The sequence below is a fragment of the Aspergillus clavatus genome, genomic scaffold (genome assembly GCF_000002715.2).
Source record: "Aspergillus clavatus NRRL 1 1099423829794 genomic scaffold, whole genome shotgun sequence".
NCBI lineage: Eukaryota > Fungi > Ascomycota > Eurotiomycetes > Eurotiales > Aspergillaceae > Aspergillus > Aspergillus clavatus.
In genome coordinates, this window is record NW_001517105.1 from 339,215 (window position 1) to 362,473 (window position 23,259).

General features: G+C 52.1%; 7 protein-coding genes across 7 annotated transcripts, besides 8 other annotated features; 3 read left to right on the forward strand and 4 right to left on the reverse strand.

Annotated features, from left to right (window-relative positions):
* Positions 1-798: 798 nt before the first annotated feature.
* On the reverse strand, positions 799-3,903 carry ACLA_054590 (putative protein kinase Yak1; the record flags this gene model as incomplete). Its single annotated transcript, XM_001274837.1, has 8 exons — positions 799-1,562; positions 1,621-1,979; positions 2,029-2,148; positions 2,205-2,464; positions 2,520-2,679; positions 2,754-2,953; positions 3,011-3,282; positions 3,351-3,903. 8 exons carry the CDS (start codon positions 3,901-3,903, stop codon positions 799-801), a joined length of 2,688 nt encoding a protein of 895 aa, XP_001274838.1.
* Positions 3,904-4,427: 524 nt separating this feature from the next.
* Positions 4,428-4,470: a microsatellite.
* Positions 4,471-4,639: 169 nt separating this feature from the next.
* Positions 4,640-4,660: a microsatellite.
* Positions 4,661-4,833: 173 nt separating this feature from the next.
* Positions 4,834-4,870: a microsatellite.
* A 411-nt stretch (positions 4,871-5,281) lies between these two features.
* Positions 5,282-5,312: a microsatellite.
* Positions 5,313-5,962: 650 nt separating this feature from the next.
* ACLA_054600 (DNA-dependent ATPase RAD26) lies at positions 5,963-9,739 on the forward strand (the record flags this gene model as incomplete). Its single annotated transcript, XM_001274838.1, has 3 exons — positions 5,963-6,199; positions 6,255-6,328; positions 6,385-9,739. 3 exons carry the CDS (start codon positions 5,963-5,965, stop codon positions 9,737-9,739), a joined length of 3,666 nt encoding a protein of 1,221 aa, XP_001274839.1.
* A 1,706-nt stretch (positions 9,740-11,445) lies between these two features.
* Positions 11,446-12,130, forward strand: ACLA_054610 (uncharacterized protein; the record flags this gene model as incomplete). Its single annotated transcript, XM_001274839.1, has 3 exons — positions 11,446-11,752; positions 11,848-11,952; positions 12,021-12,130. 3 exons carry the CDS (start codon positions 11,446-11,448, stop codon positions 12,128-12,130), a joined length of 522 nt encoding a protein of 173 aa, XP_001274840.1.
* Positions 12,131-13,261: 1,131 nt separating this feature from the next.
* Positions 13,262-14,258, forward strand: ACLA_054620 (uncharacterized protein; the record flags this gene model as incomplete). Its single annotated transcript, XM_001274840.1, has 3 exons — positions 13,262-13,385; positions 13,436-14,068; positions 14,122-14,258. 3 exons carry the CDS (start codon positions 13,262-13,264, stop codon positions 14,256-14,258), a joined length of 894 nt encoding a protein of 297 aa, XP_001274841.1.
* Positions 14,259-14,816: 558 nt separating this feature from the next.
* Positions 14,817-14,851: a microsatellite.
* A 43-nt stretch (positions 14,852-14,894) lies between these two features.
* Positions 14,895-14,926: a microsatellite.
* A 94-nt stretch (positions 14,927-15,020) lies between these two features.
* Positions 15,021-15,049: a microsatellite.
* A 398-nt stretch (positions 15,050-15,447) lies between these two features.
* Positions 15,448-15,492: a microsatellite.
* Positions 15,493-15,599: 107 nt separating this feature from the next.
* Positions 15,600-16,801, reverse strand: ACLA_054630 (RNA polymerase II mediator complex subunit MED27 domain-containing protein; the record flags this gene model as incomplete). The annotated part of the gene is made up of 3 exons (XM_001274841.1): positions 15,600-15,764; positions 15,878-16,531; positions 16,616-16,801. The coding sequence occupies 3 exons, from the start codon at positions 16,799-16,801 to the stop codon at positions 15,600-15,602; spliced, it is 1,005 nt and encodes a 334-aa protein (XP_001274842.1).
* A 626-nt stretch (positions 16,802-17,427) lies between these two features.
* Positions 17,428-19,172, reverse strand: ACLA_054640 (cytochrome P450; the record flags this gene model as incomplete). Its single annotated transcript, XM_001274842.1, has 4 exons — positions 17,428-17,600; positions 17,660-17,926; positions 18,005-18,671; positions 18,726-19,172. 4 exons carry the CDS (start codon positions 19,170-19,172, stop codon positions 17,428-17,430), a joined length of 1,554 nt encoding a protein of 517 aa, XP_001274843.1.
* Positions 19,173-19,740: 568 nt separating this feature from the next.
* Positions 19,741-21,441, reverse strand: ACLA_054650 (putative serine peptidase, family S28; the record flags this gene model as incomplete). Its single annotated transcript, XM_001274843.1, has 3 exons — positions 19,741-20,989; positions 21,040-21,251; positions 21,304-21,441. The coding sequence occupies 3 exons, from the start codon at positions 21,439-21,441 to the stop codon at positions 19,741-19,743; spliced, it is 1,599 nt and encodes a 532-aa protein (XP_001274844.1).
* Positions 21,442-23,259: the final 1,818 nt, after the last annotated feature.

Genomic DNA, 23,259 nt, shown 5'->3' on the forward strand with positions numbered 1-23,259 from the left:
AGATCTCTCCGTCGTCTGAGAGTTCAGAATGAGATATCCAAGCTATATCAATGCCTTAATCGAACACATAGCAACATGAAAGGAGACATAAAGCATAGAATAACAGCAGGGGAATACGAAGTGGCCTCGCCGAGGAGAAGCACATTGAAAATTAGAAAGATGGAACATGACAGGACAAAAAAAGTAAACAATGAGATTGCCACGAAGATCCATCTTGGGCAGGATTTCACCCGCATATACAAGGATGGTCTCGACGGGAGCGACTGGTTGAATAAGGGATAGGTGCAATCGAACGCCGAGGTTCGATCTTAGAGAAATAAGAATTTCTTCACCGGATAAAGCCATACTCAAATCCGAGGGAACTTCTTCCGCTCGATTGATCTCAAAAGGCTTTCTTTGCCCAGTGGAGGGCGATGGTGTTACAATATAGATGACTCGCCTGCCCGCTCGACCTTCATCAAAGGGAAGATACCGTCTCAGCCCACGTGCTCACAGGCGACTTCTGACAGAGTGCCAGGCTTTCGCATGATAATGATGATGATTGACAGGATCTCAAGCGTCATGTTGGCAGGTCTGCAGTATCAAAGAAGAAGGGAGCGAGAAGAAAACAATCGAGCAAGGTACCAAATTCCAAGCAACATAGGAAGAGGACTCGAAGTAGCTCTGCGCACCAACTCCCATGGAGCAACGCACCTGGAAAACATACTCGCTCGATAAGGAGAATGTTGACGATAGACAGCAACAGACTCGCTTATAGAAGACAAGCAGTACGGCTGACCGCTTCAGAGAACTGCGCAATCAGTGCCACTGACCTTGACTCATATAGTTGTCACCACCGAGAACGCCGTCCTCAAGGGTCCGAACGAAGTCTCGATTGCGCTGTCCGGTAGCGCCAGTGCGGCTTCCCCGACGTCTCTGCGCATTGCTATCCACGTACCCATCAGGAGGTGGCGGGTAGTACGCTGGACTGGGTTGAAGTCGGATTGGGGCATTGGGGTCCAAATGACTAGCAACGCGCTGTATAGTGGGCGGAATGCCCGCCCCTTGATGATCCATAGTAGATGCACGTTGACGTCCAGCGCGAGTAGTTGCCTGAGCATAGAGGCTCTGAGACGGTGCGTACTGGGACTGAGGCATTTGGCCTGGGATTATGTTCATCTGATGACCGTAGCCTGGCGGTTGAGTGGGGTACGGAGGAGGGGCACCTTGTTGATGGCCCGTGAACATGCCATTGTACATGGGGGGAGGCTGAGCATGTGATGGCGTGTGGAATTGGTTCAACTGCATTGAATATGCGTTCTGCGCCGCTGACTGTGCATGCGCCGCCTGGGCTGCCCGTTGTTTGCTTGCAGCCTCAGCCTGCTGTTGCTGCTGGATCCCGGGGGCAATGGTTTTGTTGAGCGAGGAATATTTGAGGTTCATTGGCGGCACGAAGGGACCGGTAAACTTTTGCTGCGTAATGAAGGGGTGGAGTTTGGCTTGCTGCGGCGACCAACGCTCGAGAGGATTAATTGAGAGCAGCCCACGAACAAAGTCGATGAAAGCCACCCGATTGTTCAACTCTGGAGACATTGTTAGCGAATGAGTAACCGAAACCTTATCTCATCTGGAGTCACAAACCTCGCTCAATTTCAGCTTGTTTCATGTTTTTCCGAGGCATTGGGTAGCTTCGGATGATCTCCTCCAGTGTAGATGCTTGGAAGTACTTCTTGCTCGGTTGTTCTTTTGTATTGTGTTCCCGAGAATATTGTTCCAAACTCTTCAGGCGGTACGTCTTACGACCAAACTCATCCTGAGTTTTCTCGAAGAATTCGCCAGACTGCTTGCCCATTTCCAGCATCCATGTCGGAGGCAAGCCTAGCATTTCCACGATCCGACATACCTGATTGTACTCGGAAGAGCCAGGGAAGAGGGGCAAACCGAGGAAGAGCTCGACGACAATGCAGCCAAGGGACCACATATCGATAGCGGAGGAGTACCTGCACAGGTTAGCTTGATGCAGTTCTCTGAACAGGGGAGTATACATACGGTAGACCTAATAGGACTTCAGGAGAACGGTAGAATCTTGACTGTATATACGTGTAGACCGTTTGTCGCTCGTCGCAGGCCGACCCGAAATCGATGACCTTGATAATTGGACTCTCCAGACTGGGAATCCATGGTTAGCACTTGAAATCATGCTCAGCACACGGGGGATAGCTCACTTTTTCAATAATATATTCTCAGGTTTGAGATCACAGTGAATCAAATGAGCCTTGTTCAGAAGGCTCAACGCATTCAGAAGCTGCTGAGCAAACACACGGACCAGGGTCGTGCTCAGACCGCGGAATTGATTTTGTTTGATCAATTCATACAGGTTGACGCTGAGCAATTCGAAAACCAGACAGAGATGCTGCCGGTGGATGAAAGTGTCTTTCAATCGAAGCAGGTGGTGGTCGTCGTTCTTGTCATACTTGCTGTTTAACTGCAGAAAAAAGGATTAAAATAAGTCTAAGAAAAGGCCATTGAAGGGTCTTTACCAGATCCAGAACCGAGACTTCCATCATACTCTGATTGAAGTATGCGGTCTTGTTCTTGATGACTTTGACAGCGACAACTTCTTGCGTTTTCAGATTTTGGCACTTGACGACTTGGCCGAATGTACCTTGGCCCAACACATCCAGAATAAGGTAGCGGTTTCTGCGAAAAAGAGATCAGTATGGAAAGAATATGTGGGAAATCATGCGCGGAAGGAGCCGATGACGGCAGCTTACTTGTGACCTGCTTCTTCGCTGCCGAGAATGTCGTTGACATATAGAATGTAGTCACTGTCCTCGTTATCGTAGCCATCATTTTTTACCCCTTTACTAGGCTTCGTTAAAACACGCCTTGGGTTGCGCGAGGACTCGTAGTTGAAGCCAGGATTGCATATGCGGTAGGTAGCCGGAAGGTGGGTTGTCAGTGCTTGAAGAGGCTGTGTTAAACTCCGTCAGCCACTTTCACAATTGAGAACGGACTGAAAATTACTAACGCTGATGAAGCCACCTTCTGGATTGGCACGTCTGTACGGAGGCTGCTGATGAATGCGGGGATGGAGCTCTTGAACCGATTTGATCTTGTGGAACTTGGGCACCGGTCCTTGACCTGGTTTGTTGCTCGCACCAGACAGCGATGCCGACCGGAGCGATCTCCCATCTGCTCCGTAGGGAAGGTTGGCCTGAGGTCCTGCTGGCGGAGGGTAGAATTGATCGGCGTTCATCTCGGTCGATTGCAACGGGGGAAGCCGAGGAGCACGCGAGGCAGCTATTAGGGAACCGAACCGTCAGACGTTATGGATCGGTGCGCGCATCACGGAGAAAGTTGGCACTTACACGGAGGCGATTGATACGCTTGCGGAGGTGAAGTATAATTGGAAGCTCTTGTGGGCGACCGGCGGGAATTGTTTGGTCCGGGAGGGAAAGCATACGAGTTCTGCGACTTTCCAGGACTAGTACTGTAAGACATGGCTGGTGACAGAGCGTTCATCGGGGAGTACCTTCGGGCGGCCGAGGACTCCTCAGGGGAGAAGAACTGGGACGAAGGACGACTGTGATGATTTGGCCTCGTCGAGTATTTGGCGCGGTTGTACGGATCCGCATCCTCCATCGTCGTGTCCGCATCGGTGACATAATCCCGACTACGTGGCGTTGCGGCTGGAGACGACGCCATAGACACCGATTTGGAGTTTGCACCGGCCGAAGGAGGTTTTGCTGCTATTCCGGGCGTCTGGAAGGCCTCGTAGGTGTATCCCACCGGTGGCTGTGATTGTTGTGGCTGACCACCATATTTGGGTGCGAGCTGTTGGGGCGTCGACGCCAATCCATTATTGAACTGCGCAGGCTGCCCCATCAAGGGATCCTGATATGGCTGCCACTGAGACCCCATCCTTCCTCAGATCCTCCCGTCACAATACCTCTCGAAACTTGAGGGGGGGAGTTGACGATCGAGAATCAACGATCGTCTGCCGGTATTGACAGCGCACATGCACAGCGATCGGGGGGTTTTCTGTAGATAGCAGCAGCGCGGGGTGGGGGAACGGCAGATTGCAGCACGGAGCGCGCGATGAAGCGAGGAAAGGCGCGACAGAGCAGGCAACTAAGAATCGATTCGGAAGAATTGACGTTATCAGTGAACTGTCCCGTAGTTCATCATCCGAATGATCGAGTTCTTCTGGTGGTCAAAGTCGAGGTGCACGGGCGTCTGTCCACTGGGAGGCGGTCGCAGCCCACAATAATGACGGGGGCGGGTATGACAACCAATATCGGCGTAGCAGCAGCTGACTGACACGCGGAAGGGGGTTTTGTGAGGACGCAACGAGGAATGCTAAGAACAACTGCACAGGCGCAGGAAAGAGGTTCTTTTATCTTTTTCTTTCTGGAAATGCAATCTAAATAAGAGAAGCAAAATGCAGAGAGAGAGAGAGAGGGAGAGGGAGAGGGAGAGGTAGAGAGAACAGAATATTCCCTCGAAATGGCCCAAGCAGACGTGCAGTTTGCGGAGGGGTGGTTTTTGGGAAGAGACTAAAAGTAACGAGAGAAGAGAAATGGATGATGGACGATAGATCGATGGATGATGCCTCAGGCTGCAATTGGGCTGTGGTCGTCGCCGGGAAAGGCAAAACATATATATATATATATATATAATAAGAAAGACGCTGATCTCACGACTTTTGGACAGCAAGGGCCGGAGATGAAAACATCCTGGGACTCTGGGAGATTGAATCTTGCTGGCAAGGCTTGCTTATATAAAAAGAAATTGAAGGAAGGGGCCGCTACGTAGTAGATATCTGAATATGTTAGTTGATATCCGGATAGATTTGTTTCCTTTTTTTTTTTTGTTTTTTTTTTGTTTTCGTCATGATACCTACCCATTTCCAAGGCGAAGAAGATCTAATTACTAGTAATAATATTTAACAATGTTGTCTGCCTTCTTTTTCTCGATCCCCTTGTCCCCAACCAACTGTATGGATGATCTGTGGAGGCGACAAGCACAAGCACAAGCAGCACTTAAAGGCCCAACTCACCATACTTGAAAAAGCGACCTTTGGTATGCACGATATACAGGACATTTTATCCTATCAATCGAGATACCCAGCAATGTCTGCAAGTCCCTAATTACCGTAGTATACCGTTGAAGATATACATATATATTGGTATGTGATTACGTAGGGGCCCAGTACTCTCGCCGCTTGCAAGGCACCCACTGCTTGATGTATGGGGTATTGTGTTAACACAGCCCGAGTCAACAGGACATGATAGCTACTATATTCATATTCATATTCATATTCATATTCATGCCTATAAATGATGATTGTATTTTCCTAGAGCATGTGAGGATCAATCTACTCTGGTGCCTAGCAACTATTAGTAACTACTAACTAGATATCTAGTACAGAAATGAACCTCACTCTTCATACATAGATCAGGTTGTGCCCAATGCTTTCCATAATAATAGGCCCAGAAGGCAGAAGGACCACAGCCAAGGCTAAGAGGGATGACGCAAGTGGAAAAAGTGTTTAAGTAATCGGAAAATACAGCCAAGTAGTGAAGGCGGTCAGTTTAGGCGGCAGAGCTGTGAAATCTTTCTGCCAGCGTTATTCCTGTAAGATTGTAGAGAGGCTCCTCGTGTTGGTCTCTACATTGATCTTGGGAGCAGGTCCCTTCTTTATTGTGTGAACTTTCCCCTAAGGTTTTTATCTGCTACTGTGCTGTGACAAGGTGGCTCTGAATTTGTCGCTGTTGTCCTGGTGGGATCAGCATTGTCCAGGGGCACCGCCGCCCGACTCATAGATCCTTGATAGTGAATACGCTGTGACGCAGCGGTGTTGCCCGGTGGTTGCTGCACTGTATCTTCCCATGATGTCCATGTAGACTTGATTGGTCGAGAGATACTGCAGCTGATCGTTTTGAAGAGCCATCTTTGAGATCCTCGTTCTCTCACCGCCATGGATCTCGAAACGAGGAGCCAGGACGATCCCTCGGCCGAATCCGAAGTCCTTGAGGCTCAGCGAAATACTGCAGATACTAGTGCCTCCAATACTCCCGACGCGGTGATAACGTCCTGTCCAGTAAAGGCGGAACCAGATGGGTCTGTTCCAGGTACAGACGAGGCCAGTCGTCTCCGCGAACTCCAGGCCGACATTCGCGATCAAGATGATCTCGAACGGGATATATCGCGTCAGGTGCATACTCTCCACAAACTACATTCTAAATCACTCTTTCTCTGACTGTATCAAGGCCGACAAATTGCTCATGGAGCAAGCGGATGAGCGAGACCAAAAGAGACTGGAGAAAACGACACTAGAAAAAAAGTATGCGTTCTCCCCTATCTATATCTGTGAACGGAGACTCATGCGTGCATGCTTAGCAAGCTCGAGGTTCAGATTCTAAAACTTCATCAGCGACTGTCGCAGCCAGTTGGCACGTCTGCTAGAGTTCGTCTAGAGAACGAGCTGAGCAAACTAGAATCTCGCAACTCCTCCTTGGAAAATGACTTGAAGGAAATTCAACAGCGTATGGATGAGAGACATGAGGGTTTGGAAGCTGGTATACAGCCAACGAGGACCGGCCGTATGCCGAATGAGTCCCGCCGAGACTACCTCATCCGGACTGGAAAAATTACTCCGTTCTCGAGGATGGGTGTTGGCCCCAATGAAGGTCCTCTTGCCAGTCTGCACGACGCTCTCATCGATGCGGAAGATGAACGCGACGAGAAAGAGGCACTGGAACAGCTGAAGGATCGTTTAACTGTCTCGCACCGAAACCTCGTGCGCCCTGGATTTGACTTTGACGAAAGCGCTGAATCGGAAGTCGCTCCTGTAGCTGATCGACCGAAGAAACGACGGAAGCTGGAACAAGCTGCTCGCCGGAAGGAAAAGAAGCCTCGGACACGCGAGGAGTCTGATTCTATGGGAGCTGACGAAGAAAGTCAGGATGAAGATGAGTCTGCAGACTATGTAGCATCTGAGGATCAGGAATCTTTATCAGAGGACGAGGAAGACTTCTTTCCAGAAGGAAAGCCAACACAAAGGGCCAGGCAGAAAGCAACAAAGACAAGCGATGAGATGGAAGATTTCGCTGGGCTGGATGATGGGGACGAAAAGGTCTATCAATCTAGAATTCAGAGTTGGGTCAGCCGGAGGAGTGCGGCTCGGAAGCGTGCGTCTAAAGAACTCAAAGCCGAGCCAGACGCTGAAGCTATCGTTGACGAAGATATCCCCACCGAAGAAGAGGAGTGGTTCATGCCACATCCCACTGTACCGGATGTTTCCTACGACAATGGATATCGGTTGCCAGGAGATATCAACCCGTACCTCTTCGATTACCAGAAAACCGGGGTGCAATGGCTGTGGGAACTATACCAGCAGAAAGTGGGCGGGATTATTGGTGACGAGATGGGTCTGGGGAAGACCATCCAAACCATTGCTTTCCTGGCTGGACTTCACTACAGCAAGAAACTTGACGGTCCGATTATTGTTGTCTGTCCTGCGACGGTTATGAAGCAATGGGTCAATGAGTTCCATCGCTGGTGGCCGCCGTTCCGCGTGTCTATCCTGCACACCTCTGGAAGTGGTATGATTAATATCCGAAATGAGAGTAGCAGAGAGGATGCACTATTATCTCAGTCCTATTCCTACGGCAGTCGCGCGCTGACCAGCAATCAGAAAGCCGCAAGGAAGGTTGTCAAGCGTGTGGTAGAAGAAGGCCACGTCCTGGTTACCACTTATTCTGGCATACAAACATATGCTCCCTTTTTGATTCCAGTGGAGTGGGGATGTGCAATTCTTGATGAAGGCCACAAGATTCGAAACCCAAACACATCCATTACGATTCATTGCAAGGAACTTCGCACTCCACACCGGGTCATTCTTTCAGGCACTCCTATGCAAAACAATTTGACGGAGCTTTGGTCGCTCTTCGACTTTGTCTTTCCCATGCGTCTCGGAACCTTGGTGAACTTCCGGAACCAGTTTGAATTCCCCATTCGGCAAGGCGGATACGCAAATGCATCCAATCTACAAGTGCAGACGGCTGCCAAGTGCGCAGAGACGCTGAAGGATGCGATCAGCCCGTACCTTCTGCAGCGGTTCAAGATCGACGTGGCGGCAGACCTACCCAAGAAAACCGAACAAGTCCTCTTTTGTAAGCTGACAAAATCGCAACGAGAGGCTTACGAGACATTCCTGAGGTCTGAGGACATGCAATCGATCCTCAAAGGACGCAGACAGGTTTTGTATGGCGTTGATATTCTCCGCAAGATCTGCAACCATCCAGATCTGCAGAATCACAAGCTGGAATCGCATCAGGTGGGCTATGGAAATGGTAACAGGTCCGGCAAGATGCAGGTTGTCAAATCTCTTCTTGAACTATGGAGAGATACCGGCCACAAGACGTTGCTATTTGCCCAGCATCGGATCATGCTGGATATCCTGGAGAAGTTTGTCAATTCGCTGTCTGGATTCAACCACCGCCGCATGGATGGCACCACGCCGATTCAGCATCGGCAGGCAATGGTGGACGAATTCAACAACGACCCAAATCTGCACGTTTTCCTCCTCACGACCAAAGTGGGAGGGCTGGGTGTGAACCTTACTGGTGCGGACAGAGTGATCATTTACGATCCGGATTGGAACCCGTCGACAGATGTACAGGCTCGCGAGCGTGCATGGAGACTTGGCCAGAAGAGAGAAGTCAGCGTGTATCGATTGATGACTGCGGGAACCATTGAGGAGAAGATATACCACCGACAGATCTTCAAACAGTTTCTGACCAATAAGATTTTGAAAGATCCCAAACAGCGGCAGACTTCCTTTCAACTGAGTGACCTGTACGATCTCTTTTCGCTAGGGGATGAAAAGCCGGGCTCTACGGAGACCAGTAAGCTCTTCAAAGATGCAGAGGTCACGTTCCAGGGAGACACCGACACCAGTGGCCAGCAGTCTGCTGGCTCGCAGAACGCCTCAACGACGGCGCACGAGGAGAAGAAAGATATCCGCAAGGTGGTCGGTGTCTCGTCCTTGGAAGACTACCAGGGCGAGTCAGAACAGCCTCGTGATCCAGACAAAGGAGCTGGAGCGGCCAATTCCGAGTCACGTATCATGGAGGGTATCTTCGCTCGCTCTGGCGTACACTCCGCATTGGAGCATGATCAAATTGTGAACGGCAAGCGAGTTGTCCGGGCGGATCCCAAGATCATCGAGGCCGAGGCGAAGAGGGTAGCTTCGGAGGCCGCGGAGGAGTTGCGCCGCGCAGGCGAAGCAGCTCGTGCCGTCCCCATCGGCACCCCGACGTGGACGGGACAGTTTGGTGTTGCCGGCAAGCCCGAGGAAAGACCTCTCCCGTCTGCATTTGGAGGTAGAAGCAGCACCACGCGACGGACGGCGGCCGGCCCGTCGTCCGCCAGCATCCTCGCCAACCTCTCTGCGCGGGCGACGCCGCCTTCCCGCAGCCGCAGCGCCACGGGCAGCCCTGCACCTGGTAGGACCCCGACCGGGGTGGATTTCATGACGATGATCCGCGATTACATCCTGGCGCAGGGCGGAAGCGTCTTCACGCAGATGCTGATTGACCACTTCAACCGGTACTGCACCACACCACAGCGGTCGGCGGAGTTCAAGGAGATGCTCAAGACGATTGCGGTGCTGGAGAAAGGGGGACGGAACGGACGGGGCCAGTGGTCTCTGAAACCCGAGTTCGCTAAGAAGAACGTCGCACGGCCCTGATCCTTGATGGTCTATTCAAGATATCCGGCCTCAGATTCAGGTTCAGGCTCAGGCTCAGCTGAGCTGAGCTGTATACAGATCACGCGATATGAGCAATGACGACGGCCAGGAGTTTATTGGATTGCAACCCTGGATATCTCGACAAGGGACCTTTTTGGGCGCTGGGAGTAACGGAAACAGGAATCGATTGTCAGTGTAAATCACCTAATGTTTAAGTAAATATCAGTCAGCATGAGCGACATATCAGAAACCAGAGATACTTGAGACCTGCAGCCGTCATTCTTGGTCTGAGTATAGTGCTTTGAAACATGGCCTTTCGGGCATCCCGACACACTATACCAGCTTGCATAAGTTGACTTACCTGTGCTGTCATACCGCTATACAGAGTAGGATCTACAGGCGCAGGATGGAGTAGTTTTACTAGACGAGTGACAGGGATGCGAGGATGATCATGATATCAAGCAGGAGATCAAGCGATTTGTAACTATCACTGCGACGGAGTTGAAAGTTCCATCGAACAAGGTGAGCGGACTGGGGGGGTGGCGAATATCCGATTTGTATGGGGCAGGACGACAGGTTCTATGCATTAGTACTATTATCTATTATCTGGATTGTCTAAACGATCAGGTATGGGACGTTCCTGACTTCGTCTTTCCAATAGCTACCGCAATCATAATGACAATAATGGTCCTCCTCGCTCAAGCCTGGGGTATCGGAATGTGACAAACCGACCACTTACTGTGTACTCCAAAAGGTACAGTCGAGGTCAAAAAATAGAAGCGAAGCATTCACTACCCGCAACAGTGTCTCAGACAAAGTTCCAACAATATCTCGACACAAGTCACACTTGTGCCACTGCATCGTCTTGTCTCCCAGCTAAATCCAGGCTTCATGCAATCCTTCAAGCAGAATCAGACAATCTGAATGTAACCGTCAGAGACAAAAAAAGATGCGCGAGTCGTTGCCAATCCAATAGTAACCCCAACCAACCCCCCTCCCCCCGGTACTCCATATTTGTTTCAGAGGAGTTCACTATTAGGCTTGTCTCAGCCTTTGAAGCCCATCCCCCGCTTGTGCATTTACAGAGTACTGCATTCCCCAGCACCGGCCAACCACAGAACCAACTGCAGGAGGATCTTCCGAATATCTTCACTCTTTGCCTAGTTCGTCCGTGACATCCGCAGTTCCGTAGTTCCTACTCCGTAATCCTACGGGGCGTGTGATCGTCGGGGCAAAATTGGATCAGGAGTTCCTTAGCTTGAAGCGCGACCGTGGAGTCTCGTACCTTTTTTTTTTCCCTTGAATTTTGGTGGATATTGACTTGACTCGGTTGATAGATGGATACCCGAAAGAAGTATGGGGGGATTTTTTTTTTTTTTTTTGGTTGAATGTTATGACTTTAGAGGTACTATGGGGGAGGGATTATCCATAGTGTCATGTCAATTGCCTGAAATCTGGTAGTCCGAATACCCGATAGTTGATGACGATGGAGCCAAGTCTGTTTTGTGGAGAGCAGGTGAAGTTGTGACTTCGGACAAAGAAACACAAGTATATAAGAGGGAAGGGATATCTCGCCAGAGCTCTCTCTTTTTTTTTTGGTTCAGACAGAAACATTCTCTTGCACAGCCATCCGTCTTTCCTACAATTCACGCTCATCGCATTCCTACCAGGCAATCCTGTCCTTCGTTTTCAACGTGCTCGTCAAAATGAAGCTGTTTTCTACGCTCGCTCTGCTGGTCTCCGCCGTCGCAGCAACCCCCGTCACCACCCATACTTCCCGGGACGCAGAACCTTCCAAGCCCTTCTACCTCAAGACCTCGGGCGCCGCCAACGCCAAGCATAATGATCTCTATGTCTACGCCTACCATACCGGCGCCGGCTTCAACGACGCCGTCCTCACCCCCGATGTCAAATCCGCCAGCAAGGCGTCCCTGAACGGCACCTATGTCCAGTTCGACCTGAACACGCCTTTCCCTTGGGGGATGTACACGCCCGGCGTCACCAACTATGCTCGTGAGTCGCCCCAGCTCTCTTTCCTTTTTTTTCCCTTGGATAAAAGATTCCGTGATGGTCGGAAACCAATGCGTGGCGATACTAACCTCCTGCAGAATGGGCACAGGTCGGAATCAACACCGGATACGGCGATGAGGACTTCTCCATTAACCAAGATGGTCTGCAATGGTCAGAAGAGAAAGGCTTCGGCGGCTGGCTGGGTAAGCCACCTTCTCTATCTCTGCAAGAAAGTTGTTCCGGACGTTCCAACTAACCTCCCCCCGTGTAGTGTGTGATTGGTACCATGGCGCACCCCAGCTCTTCTATATCTACCGCTATTACGAGCCCGTTATCCCCTCTTCTTGCGACGCCGTCAAGCTCCAGGTCGAATATCTGTAAATAGATCCGAGAGAGAGAGAGAGCGGATACTGTCCGGTCGGCCGCCTGCTGTTACCCGGATTCGACGATGCGCATGGCGTGAGCGACGGTCTTTTCGAACCTCGACCCCCTTTGGGAAGGATATGAACCGCTCTTTTCCTTTTGAATGAATGGATTGGTATAGTGCACAGAATGATGGGGAGGGTGTATGCCTGGTTCAGCGATATTGTAATTCGTTTTGATGAGTCCATAATCATTGGTAGTCATTCGCTTTGTGAAGCTGTTGTTTTATATCAACGAATCGACGATCTTTGTTCATCATGCTCGTGTTGACATGGTCTTGTTTTGAGCAGAGGATTCATCTTGTTGGCATGGAGAAAGGCCAAATCCAATCTGCTTGAATCGTAGTCCTGGAAAGATCGAACCTGTAGGATACCACCAAGCAATTAATGACCACGATGCAGTCTTAGTAGCACATGCTGTGATGGCGTAAGAAGAGTTGATGATAAAACTGAGGACAAGAGTGGCCCGAGGTTGTCTACGAGAAAGACTAAGCTAAGACTGATGAATTATGATACGATGGTCGACGCCAAAAATAGCCCATCTCACTTGGGCCCGAAATGGTTAGCTCCCCTCCAGATCCTCTTCGCTAGTTGCTTCGATCTTCTCCCCCCGACTGGCCTCTTTTTTTTACCAGAACCCTTTTCCCCGTGCAGATAATTTGACTCGTTCGTTGTGTTGCTGCTGCTGCTGCTTCTTCATCATCGTCTTTCGCTGCACCACTAACTGTAGTTCTCGACCGTGGGATGCAGACTACTGTTTTGTGTTGATCTTTTCTGACCCGTCACTCGCTTTGTTTACCCAGCATCTTCCCCCCCTCTTTAGGACTGACTGTGTTGACCCGCAGGCGAGATCACCCGATCTGCATGTTTCACTGCTCCGCTGGCTTCAACAAGAATTGATTTCCATCCATCATTCATCTCTGAACACTCTTCTTGAATATCAATCCTCGATTGTGTTATCGTCGACACTCGTTTACGAAGCTACTAGCCCGTCGGACAAGAAGGCCTCCATCGACTACAAGGGACGCATCGTTCCCCTTTGCGTGACACAGACACAGCCGCAGAAACATCTACAGCAACCTCGTTCATCATGCGATCCTTCAGCTTCCTTTCTCTGTTGAGTCTTCTGCTCCTGCTGGGAACCATCTCGTCAGCCTGGTCAGGACAACAGGATGGTGTGGCAGTGCCTCATGGAGGAGTTGTAGCGAGAGCGGGTGCGTTCATCAAGGATTCCTTTCGTCTTCGTTCACCGCTGACTGGCTAGAACCGACCGCCACCGACGAGAAGAAAGCCGATGCGACCCCCACCGCGACCGAAAGTGCCCCGGAAGAAACAGCCAGCGACTCTTCCGAGACAGATTCTGCAACTGATTCGAGCAAGGGGACCAAGACGGCTACCGAGACCGGCACCAAAACCGGAACAGGAAGCACCACGGAGACAGCTACTGGCAAGTCCGACAAAACTGACAAGACCAGCAAGACCAAGACCAAGACGACCTCTATCGACCCACGTCTCCCTGCTGGCGGCATCTCGATGATCACCCCTACCGCGGGTGCTTCGTCCTACTACAAGATCGGTGAATTTGTGACATTTGCGTGGAACTACACCTCCCTGCTCGTGACGCCGTCCGCGGTCAACGTCCTCGCAACTTGCGCCAAGAACAGTGCAACCTACACCCTCTCGAGCAACATGACGGTCGAGCAGACCGGAAAAGTGGTCTGGGACACGGGCAAGTACCAGTCGAATGCTACCACGCCGCTGTTGACCGCGACCTATACTCTGTACGTGGTTGATATCGACAAGGATATCGGTGACGTTGCCGGTGCCGGCCACCTTGGCTCGCAGATTGGATACAGCTTCGGAATGTATTCTCCGCAGCCATATGTCCCTCTAAATGGTATAATTTTCAATCACTCCGCTGATTCTGATCTTCGCTAACACCTCTTGCAGAGTACAACTGCGCCACCTGCAACGGCGCCCTCTCCGAGACCGAACGACAGGCCCTCAAGTTCGTCTTTGGCATGGTCTTTATCACCATCGCCTCCTTCACCTGGTTTGCTGGTGACTTTGGTGTCTTTTCCACTTGAGCGCTCGCTTCCCACCCCCCGTACTACCACTGCATTTCCCTCCCCAGCGACTCTCTTCCTTCATATTCATGATAATAGCGATGTATCAGCAAGATTTGGGCCTGGCGTTTTTTTTTTTTTTCTCTTTCCTTTTCATTTCCCCCGCCTTTCTCTTGCATGATAAGGGTTTTCTTCCTTATTTCATTTCTCACTGTGTATTTTGCCTATCAGTAATCTTACCTTGGTATATGGCGGGGCTGCGTATATTGGACCACATATTGGTTGAGTTGATAATGACTGTGAATAGAATAGATTGATTGCTATGCATGCATATATCCGACGGTCTCATCATCATCGCCATAATCTCCATGATCAATCTGCAGAGTTAGATGTAGCTCAGATGTAGCTCAACAAGGAAAAGAGCCTCGTCCTTTGTCTACACCTCGTTTGTTCCTCCAACCGCACATATATCTTCCTGCATCTGCATACAACAGCGTCAAACAATGAACCCACACCATAACCAACAGGGACATGTAGCATGATGACCTCAAAACAACCCCCTTTGTCCATCCATCTACGCCATACCCATACCCATACCCATGCCCATACCTATACGCCCAAGATGGAATACAAATACCCCGTCACTTCGTCTATTCCTCCATCTCTCCATCCATCCATCCATCCATCCAAACCCCACCTCGCTCTCAAGCCCCCTCCCTATAATCCATCCTGACGATGCCCCTTTCACTCGCCTGCCCGTGGAGACCTTCACGCGCGGAACCGGAACCCGCAGAACCCGAAGAACCCGCAGAAACCATGGCTCCGACCTCGTGCCCGCCCCGCCGGCCGCGTCGTCGGCGCCTCCTCGATCTCGTCATGGGTAGAAGGGCGGGGACCGAGACGGAATCGAAGACGAGATTGCGCGATGGGTGCTGGGGGGAGGGTTCACCGTGCGCGGAGTGGGACTGTGTGTGTTGTTGTGGGTGTGGGTGTGGGTATGCAGTTTCGTGCGGATGTGAGGACGGATGTGGATGTGGATGTGGATATGGGTGTGAGGCGTCATCATTCCACTGGGCGAGAGGCGCGGCGGCGGAGCGGGATGGGTTCCTGACTGGGGATGGGAGTTGGGGGCTTGATTGTGGGTTGTGGTGTTGGGGGGAGGAATGTGATAGTGTGCGAGGGAGAGAGAGGGATGGGGATGGGAAGGGAGGGAGGAGGAGGAGAAGGAGAAGAAGGAGAAGGAGAAGGAGGAGGACGAAGGTGGTTTGGCGGAGGTATATGGACTGCGACGGGGAATGTTGTTCATACGGTGCATAGACGTGGAAATCTCTCTTTTTTTAGTCGAGGGGGGAAGGCTCAGCCTCAGATGCAGTCTGTGTGGTAGGCGTCCCACTGCAGCGACGATTCCTGTCCGTCGGAGGTGGGTTTGGGTTGGCGGATGGTGGGGAGCTGTGCGGCGCTGTTGGTCATTTTGCCGCATTTTGCGCAGGGGGTCTGCTTGACGGCTGAGTAGGCGGAGATCATGTCCTGGGGCGAATAGTTAGTACCCTCCCACCCAAGGGGGATCATCTTGTTTGAGATCGCGGTTGCATATGCTTCGATGTGTCGATTCAATGTGAGAAGATCAAATTTCGACTTACGAGAAGATGAGCGAGATCCCACTGCCGCGGCCGGGCGTTCAAGCACGCCATGATCCCCAACTCCAGCTTCGTCTTCGGTTTCCCGGGAACAGCCTTGTCCATGACCCGCCAGTCCGACACCCCGTGGCCCTCCCCATCCAACTCCTGGACATGCACCGTGATGCCAGCCTTGACAAGAACAACGGTAAGGACCGGCTGGTCCTTGCTCGGCAGCACGCGTACCCCAGGCACATTCCTCCGCACAAACGCCTCCACAATCGCCCTCCACCCGCCCTCCATAGCCTGGATCTTCGCCTGCTCCGCCTCCTCCTCAACCCTCTCCTCCTGCTCCTTCCTGCCGCGCTCCTCCCTCTCCATCTCCGCCAGCAGAACATCGTAATCCCGCTCCCACATCCCCGTCGGCTGCAGCAGCTGCCCCGCATTGGCCCGGATCCGCCCATCAACATACCCCCAGATCTCCTTCATCTCCGCGCTCTGCCACATCTCCTGGAACTCGCGCACCTCCGCGACGCCCGCCCGCGCCGTCTGCGCAAGCTGCTCGTACAGCACGCGCGGCGACTTCGGCGGCGGCCGCCGCGACGCTGCCCGCGGGTTCACGATCGGAACCACCGGCTCCAAGAGACGCTCGGGGAGGAGTGTCCGGAGTTGATGGATCTGGTCACAAGTCAGCTCCAGTGCACATCCACCTTGCAGCTGAAGAGGGGGGAGGGGGGGCCCGCGGCGGGGGGAACAACTTACCATCGCCTCCATTTTCTGCAGCTTCGTCAGCGACGCCACGTACTGCATCTCTGATGACCAGACCTCGCTCGATTCGGTGTTGACATGCGCCTCGGCTAGGTTTGGCACTGCGCTTGGGCCAGGTTCCAGTTTGGGAACCACCAGGCCCGCCGTCGGGGGCTTGGAGGTGTTTGATGCGCTGGCCATTTGATTAGGCGTAGAAGGTTGAAGAAGTGGAAGGCAAGCTGAACAGTGCTAATTTCTCAGGCAAGTATCCAACTTGGATGAAGCCAAATACGTCAAAGGTCAAAGTAGGTGCGAGACTTGTGAGTAATCAAATCAAAATGATCGATTGTTTTGTGTTCAAGCTCTGTGACAAAGGCGTTGCGGATCCGTTTGAATCAATCCCCCAGAACGCTGGTTTTCTCTCAATTCACAGGACCTAGGTTTATTTTGACGAGCTCCGGAAAGCAAGGTGTGTTGCTCCCTGATTTTGACGCGAATACTCAGCGTGAGTCTTCTACTAAGCTGGAGTTGGAGTTATTGCACGGTTGGACCTGATGAAGTCCAGCCGAGAATGCAGCGAATCATGGAGATGACCTGCGCCACATGACCAGCCACGCGTGGCGTTTACTCTGCTTTCCCAATACGGACCACTCTATAGGTACATCTACACTACTTCTCTCTTAGTCTGGTTGACGGTCGAGAGACTACTCAATTCCGATTCAGTTCGTTATTCATTGTGTCTGGTATAATCATAGTCACATGGTCAAATAAGTAAAGAGATCATAAGTCTCCGACCCATGACCCTGCTGCTCATTACGCCCACTACTTCAGTTATATCCCTTTGACGAATACAGTCGGATATTCACGCCCGTGTCATGCGACATGGTGAGATTCGACAACTGAATTGGCACCAGTAGCCCAGGATCGGCGTTCTCAATCGTATCGAACCGCTGCAGCAATTTCACAACGGTATAGCTGGCCTCAGTGAGCGCATATTGTTCTGTTCATGTTCATGTTAGCGGTGGCGCGTAGGTCATCAGACAGCGAAGAATCACTCACGACCAAGGCAGATGCGCGGCCCGCCGTTGAAGGGGAGATACTCCCAGCCGCGCCGACCGTTCTCTTCCCAGCGCTCCGGCCGGAATTGATCCGCGTCTTGGCCGTATAAATCCGTTCTGCGGTGCATGGCGTACACGCTGTATGTGACGACTGTGCCCTTGGGGACGTAGACGGGGGACTTCTTGTCCGGGCCACCGCCCACGGGCAGGCTTGTGTCTTTGTTGGCGACGCGGAAATTGGCCGGGACGGGCGGATTGAGACGGAGGACTTTATCCGATCCAGGTTAGTTCGTGTAGAGAGACTGTTGATGAACAAAGATAAAAAAAAAAAAAAGAAGGGACTTACCCTCGTTTAGCACATAGCGCAAGTACGGGATATCCTTGAGCTTCGTCTGTGTGATTTCGTTCCTGGGGTTCTCGCTATCCCCAAACTCCTCCACGATGGCGTGCCGAAGCTTGGTCCATACATTCGGATGGCGGGCGAGGTAGAAGAACGTGGAGCTGAGCAGACTGGCAGTGGTATCACGCCCCGCTAGGAGGATATTGAGCATATTGTCCCGCAGCACCTTGGGATTGTCGTTCTCGGCCGCCAGCGCCTCTGCGAAGATATACCGACCGCCAGACTGTTTCTTCTTCTCCGGGTTGCGCCGTGACTCGAGCGCCAGCTGGACGTAGTGGTCGACGACCTCGTGGACGCGCTTGTTAGCGTCGCGGAATTCCTTGGGATTGACCATCCAGTAGAAGTCGAGGGCGCGGGACCGCGTCAAGAGGTATTCCTGGGCCGTGTTGAACGCCTCAGCGAAGCCCTGCGCGTTCCCGACGGCGGATTTGCCCAGGAGGCCAGTGTCGGTGCCGCCGTGCAGCGAGCCCACGGATTCCCCGAACAGGAAATGCGTCGCCGAGTCGATCGTCAGGAGGAAGAACAGCCGCTGGATGTCGAACGTGGAGCCGTCTTTCGGGACCAGCTCAATGAGTCTGGATATATGGCCATCCATAAGATCCAGATCCGCAACCTAGACCCCATTAACCAAATCGCTTCTATCCGCATGAGAGAGAAATCTAATCACCTGATCGCGCGTAAACTGCGGCCGCAAGAGTCCACGCGCATGCGACCAACCCGGCCCATCCAGCGTGAAAATCCCATCCCCAAGTAACGGATAGAACTCGCGATGTCTCGTGCCGAGCCCGAAATCGTGGAACTGCGTCGCCAGCATCGCCTTGAGGTTCTCCGGCTCAATCGTCGACAGCAGCCGCCTGCCGAGAAGCACCTGTGTAAACGTGTTGCCGTACGTCCCATACTGCTCGGTGATGTGCTCAATCCATCGCTTCTCCTTCACGGCCTGGCCGAGCCGCAGGAAGGCCGGGATGCCAAAGAAGCCGGGGTTTCCCGAGGCGACGGGCTGGCAGCGCAGGGCGCGGGCCTGTTTGCGGTGGTGGTAGAGTTGCTGGAAGTAGCGCAGGATCAGGAAGGCGGCGTATACTGCGACCAGCAGTGTGACTGCGGGAGCCAGCATGATTTGTGTGTGTCACTGAGTTTGTTGTATCACTATGTCGTGCTAAGCGAAGACACCAGTCAGGAGGAGATCGAGATGGTGTTACATGGAAAAGATCCCATTGTTTTTTCGGGAGTCTGAGATGGAGACTTATATATATACTAATGACTATACCATACCATATTATTGACGTGACTCTTGATTAGTGACAGCCTAGAAAGCCCTTCGGTCAAGGCAGTTTGCCAATTGTTTTGTGATCAAAAAAAAGAGTCATCCTCGGGCCAGTGGGGCACGTGAGAAAGTCAAACCCATGAAGTTCCTGAGTTTCTACAGAGTACGGAAGTAAATAAAACAAACATGAATGGTCCAGCGATGCTCTGATCAACGCCAAGTCCCTGTCGCATCGCAAGCAGATACAAAAGTGGCTAGAAGGACTCAAGGAGTTGAAGAAGTCCGCAACAAGGATGAATTGTCCGCAAGAAATCGCAAGCATGTATGAATCAGGGCTAGTTCCAAATGTCAATTTCCCCCCAATTCCCCCCCTCCAACAACCCCACCATGAATGACTTTGTCACACTCACATCGTTCACTAATTCATCCGATCCCGAACCTGGAAACAGGGGAGCCATTGCTTCAGCGCCTGGATGAAGTATCCGCGCGACACGGCGGCCTCGGCGGTGAGTTTCAGGTCTGGACAGTGCACCGCGTTTTTCAGGATGTATCCGAACACCGTGTCTTCGCTGGTCGAGACTCCACATGCAGGGATCTCGGTGGTGTAATTGACCCCCGGTGGCGCCCATGCCTCGTCCGACAGAACCGACAACGGCCGCCACGGGTCAAATTCTCCCCCGCTGAAATAGACATTCGACGGCCGGATCGTCCACCCGCCAAACTCGTTGTTGAGACTCTCCGTCTGGGGCCACGCCGGGAGGAGTCCGGTCTGGGCTGCGCTCGGCAACTGCCGATGACAGAGTTCCTGCTGATACTCCAGGGTCTGGTAGCGAGAAAGAAGCGCGTGGGGACCGAAGTTGTTGGTCTGGAAAAATCCCCATTCGCTGCAGTACTGCCAGGTCCAGCTGATCAGGTCGGGCTCCGTGTTGGGCAGGTTGAATTCGCATGTAGGGGGCCTGGAGGTGTCGAGGCCGCCGCAGTTTGTCCCGAACACCCGGTTCACGAGGGGGATGAAGGACGGGAAGGAGGCCCAGCGCTCGGCGGCATACTTGTCGCCGTAGACGGGAGCCAGACCGCCCGGACCAGCGGAGCGATTTGTTCGAGGATCCAGCTCGAGATAGTTGCAGAAGCTGTCCAGGCTTTGATTACCGCCGCCGAGTCCATGGCTCTGAAAGGGACCGTACAGCGCGCTCAGTGCGGAGGTGAAATCCTCGTTGTTGCTTTTCTCGCCCTCAGGGCCGAGGAAGAGCCGTTTGATCGAGGCGGCCGTTTCCTCCCCGGCCAGTTGGTTATCGATGTATCTCAGCGCGGCGTGGATATCCTTGGTGCAGTTGCTGTATCCGTTGGCTACCATTGCGCGGTAGACCTGCTCAAAGTACACGCCCATGTCGACCTGCGCCTGCACAGGCGCGGATGACGCAAAGGCCGCAAAGATGGTGTCCGGGTACTGGTCGCGAGTGAAGGCGGCTCGGATGCCTGGATAGGACCCGCCTATCATAATCCAAGGGGATCCCTCCGGGGTGAGGTCGACGGTGGGATGACTTGCACGGCTGAAATTTGCCGCAAAGTATGGGATATCGGCGAGGGCTTGCTTCGTGGTGAGGTATTGGAAGTGCTCCAGGGGCATGTCCTGGCCGACGGGGAATGGGAGCGAGTCTCCGTAGTATCTGCATGGAATCAGTACCGTAGTCCATCTCACTTGAGCAGGGGATCGAACCGGTGTTCCCATAGGATCCCTATGGCATTGAACTCCCGCAGGAGTAGGCTAAGCCATGATGAGGAGTTCGTCAACAGAGAGACAGAGTACTGTGCCGTGTTCTCGCCGATGTCGTAAACCATCACCGGGCTGCCGGGGGTGTAGTATTTCTCAGTGACCCAGAACCGATTTCGATAAGTGCCCACCGACGGGTCCTCATGGTCGATGGGAATCTGCACAAAGCTCAGGACACGCCCTCCCGGCCAAGTGATGGCTGACACTTACCTCTGTATATTCCGCAGCACTGGAGGAATCAGCAGCACTGGCCACCAAGGAACGAAACGCTTCCGGATCGTTCCACGCAATATGTGAATCTAATCCCAGCTCCGCAGCGAGCCGTAGATCCCTCGCCAGGGGAGACATTGGCAGCCCTATCCCGACGACACAACCAAAAAATAATACTAGCCCTTTTGCCGCGAGGCATGGCCGATAGAGATGATGCATCTTGATTGGCAAGAGGATGTTCGAAGCCTAGCCTTGGATCCAAGATCGGGCCAGCAGCGGCCAATGCCAATGAACGTCGTAAAGGGGGGGGGGAGTTGAAGCTTTTCATCGACTTGGCTTCGAGTCGGAGACTGCACACCCGGCAAACTCAGTATATAAGTGAGAGGGAAACATGGCTACTGATGTCTACGAGCAGGGTATGGTACATCCACCGCACTAATGCAGTTAATTCTGCGATTCAATCGAAGGACATGTGGGAGAAAGCACCAAGGGCCATTGTATGTACCCGAGACACGGTGGCATCGCGTGCAGTGCAAGGATGAAAGTGGTGCACAGCATGATAACCCAATGCAGCAGGTAGATAAGATTGAATGGATCCAAACCTCGATTCAATTGTCTGCTTTCGATAGTAGGTCAGATGTCGACTGTTAGGGGATAATCACTATGACCAGCCACCACGCGGAATGGAAGACCACTGGACTCTGAGCGATTCATGTCGGCGAAAATGAAGCCAAGGAGATCTGGATGCACATGTATACCTGCATGAATCAGTGTAAACTTCCTAAAAATTTGCTATGGAACCTTGAGATACGTCCCCGTGGTGTAGAACATGGATGGAGTGTATATACATGCTGATCAAGCACAATATCATGTCGCGCATCGCCGAACAATACCTTCGGCTACAACAATGTAAGCGAGAGAGTAAGGGACAATGGATGTCATTCGGCTCAGGGCTTGTTTTGCCATGATATTGTTCTTGAATGGGGCGAAGTCGACTGAGCAGGTTGTGTGGAAGACACGCAATGATTCCAAACCTGGCTGATTCAGTACTCCTGCCACAGTGAGCATTGTTTGATTGATGATAATCAAGGCGCAGTAAGTACTGTATCCAGACTGAATGCACGGAGGTAATAATTTGGACTGTCTGCACAAGACTCGATATAACTTCCAAGTACAGCATCAGACATGGAAAAAGGCTGCAGCAATCCATGAACAGGGTGAGGCTGGGTGATATTTAGCAAAGCAAACAGGTTGAGGCTGGTAGAATAATAAAACCTCCTTGGCTCGGGAATATCGCCAACTGAGCATCCCTTATGATTATTGTATCCTTGATAGAGGCTACTCTTTAGAATAAACATCTGATTGAGAGTTAAGACATCTGACATCCGAAACCCCTTAGAGCGTTTCATCCTCTTCGCACCATCGCATCCAACTATCCACTCCCCTCGCCTTCGTAGTTTTGGCCCACATCTGGAATTCAGGAGTATATCCAGGAGTCTCTGAAACGAAGGCTTCTGTTTCAAGAGCAGAGTCCACCTGCCTCCTGATCGAATGGGTTCTTCACCAAATCGTGCAGAATATCTCCATTCATCGCAAACAGCGGGCGTTCAGCAATAACCCGCGTCTCGCGAGAAAATCATCCGACACGCCCAGCAATGAACGAATGTCAAGGCTCAAAGCAAAAAACCTCGCCTGAAGATCGTCTATTTAAGTCACGGCGGTGGTCGACAGGCAAGTCTGTAACGTTCATGTTTTCGTGGATGCACCATCGGTGGTCTCCAACTTGGCCAATATCCGGTTAATGTCATTTTCCCCTAGTCTCAGCTAAACAGTTTCTGAAGAACTTGAGACCAGAAGCTCTGAAGAAAAACCATCACATAGCGTTTCGTACGAGCCGTCCCACATGCACTCTGCAGTTGGCACTGAAGGTGGATCCAGCTCAATATGATACCTACG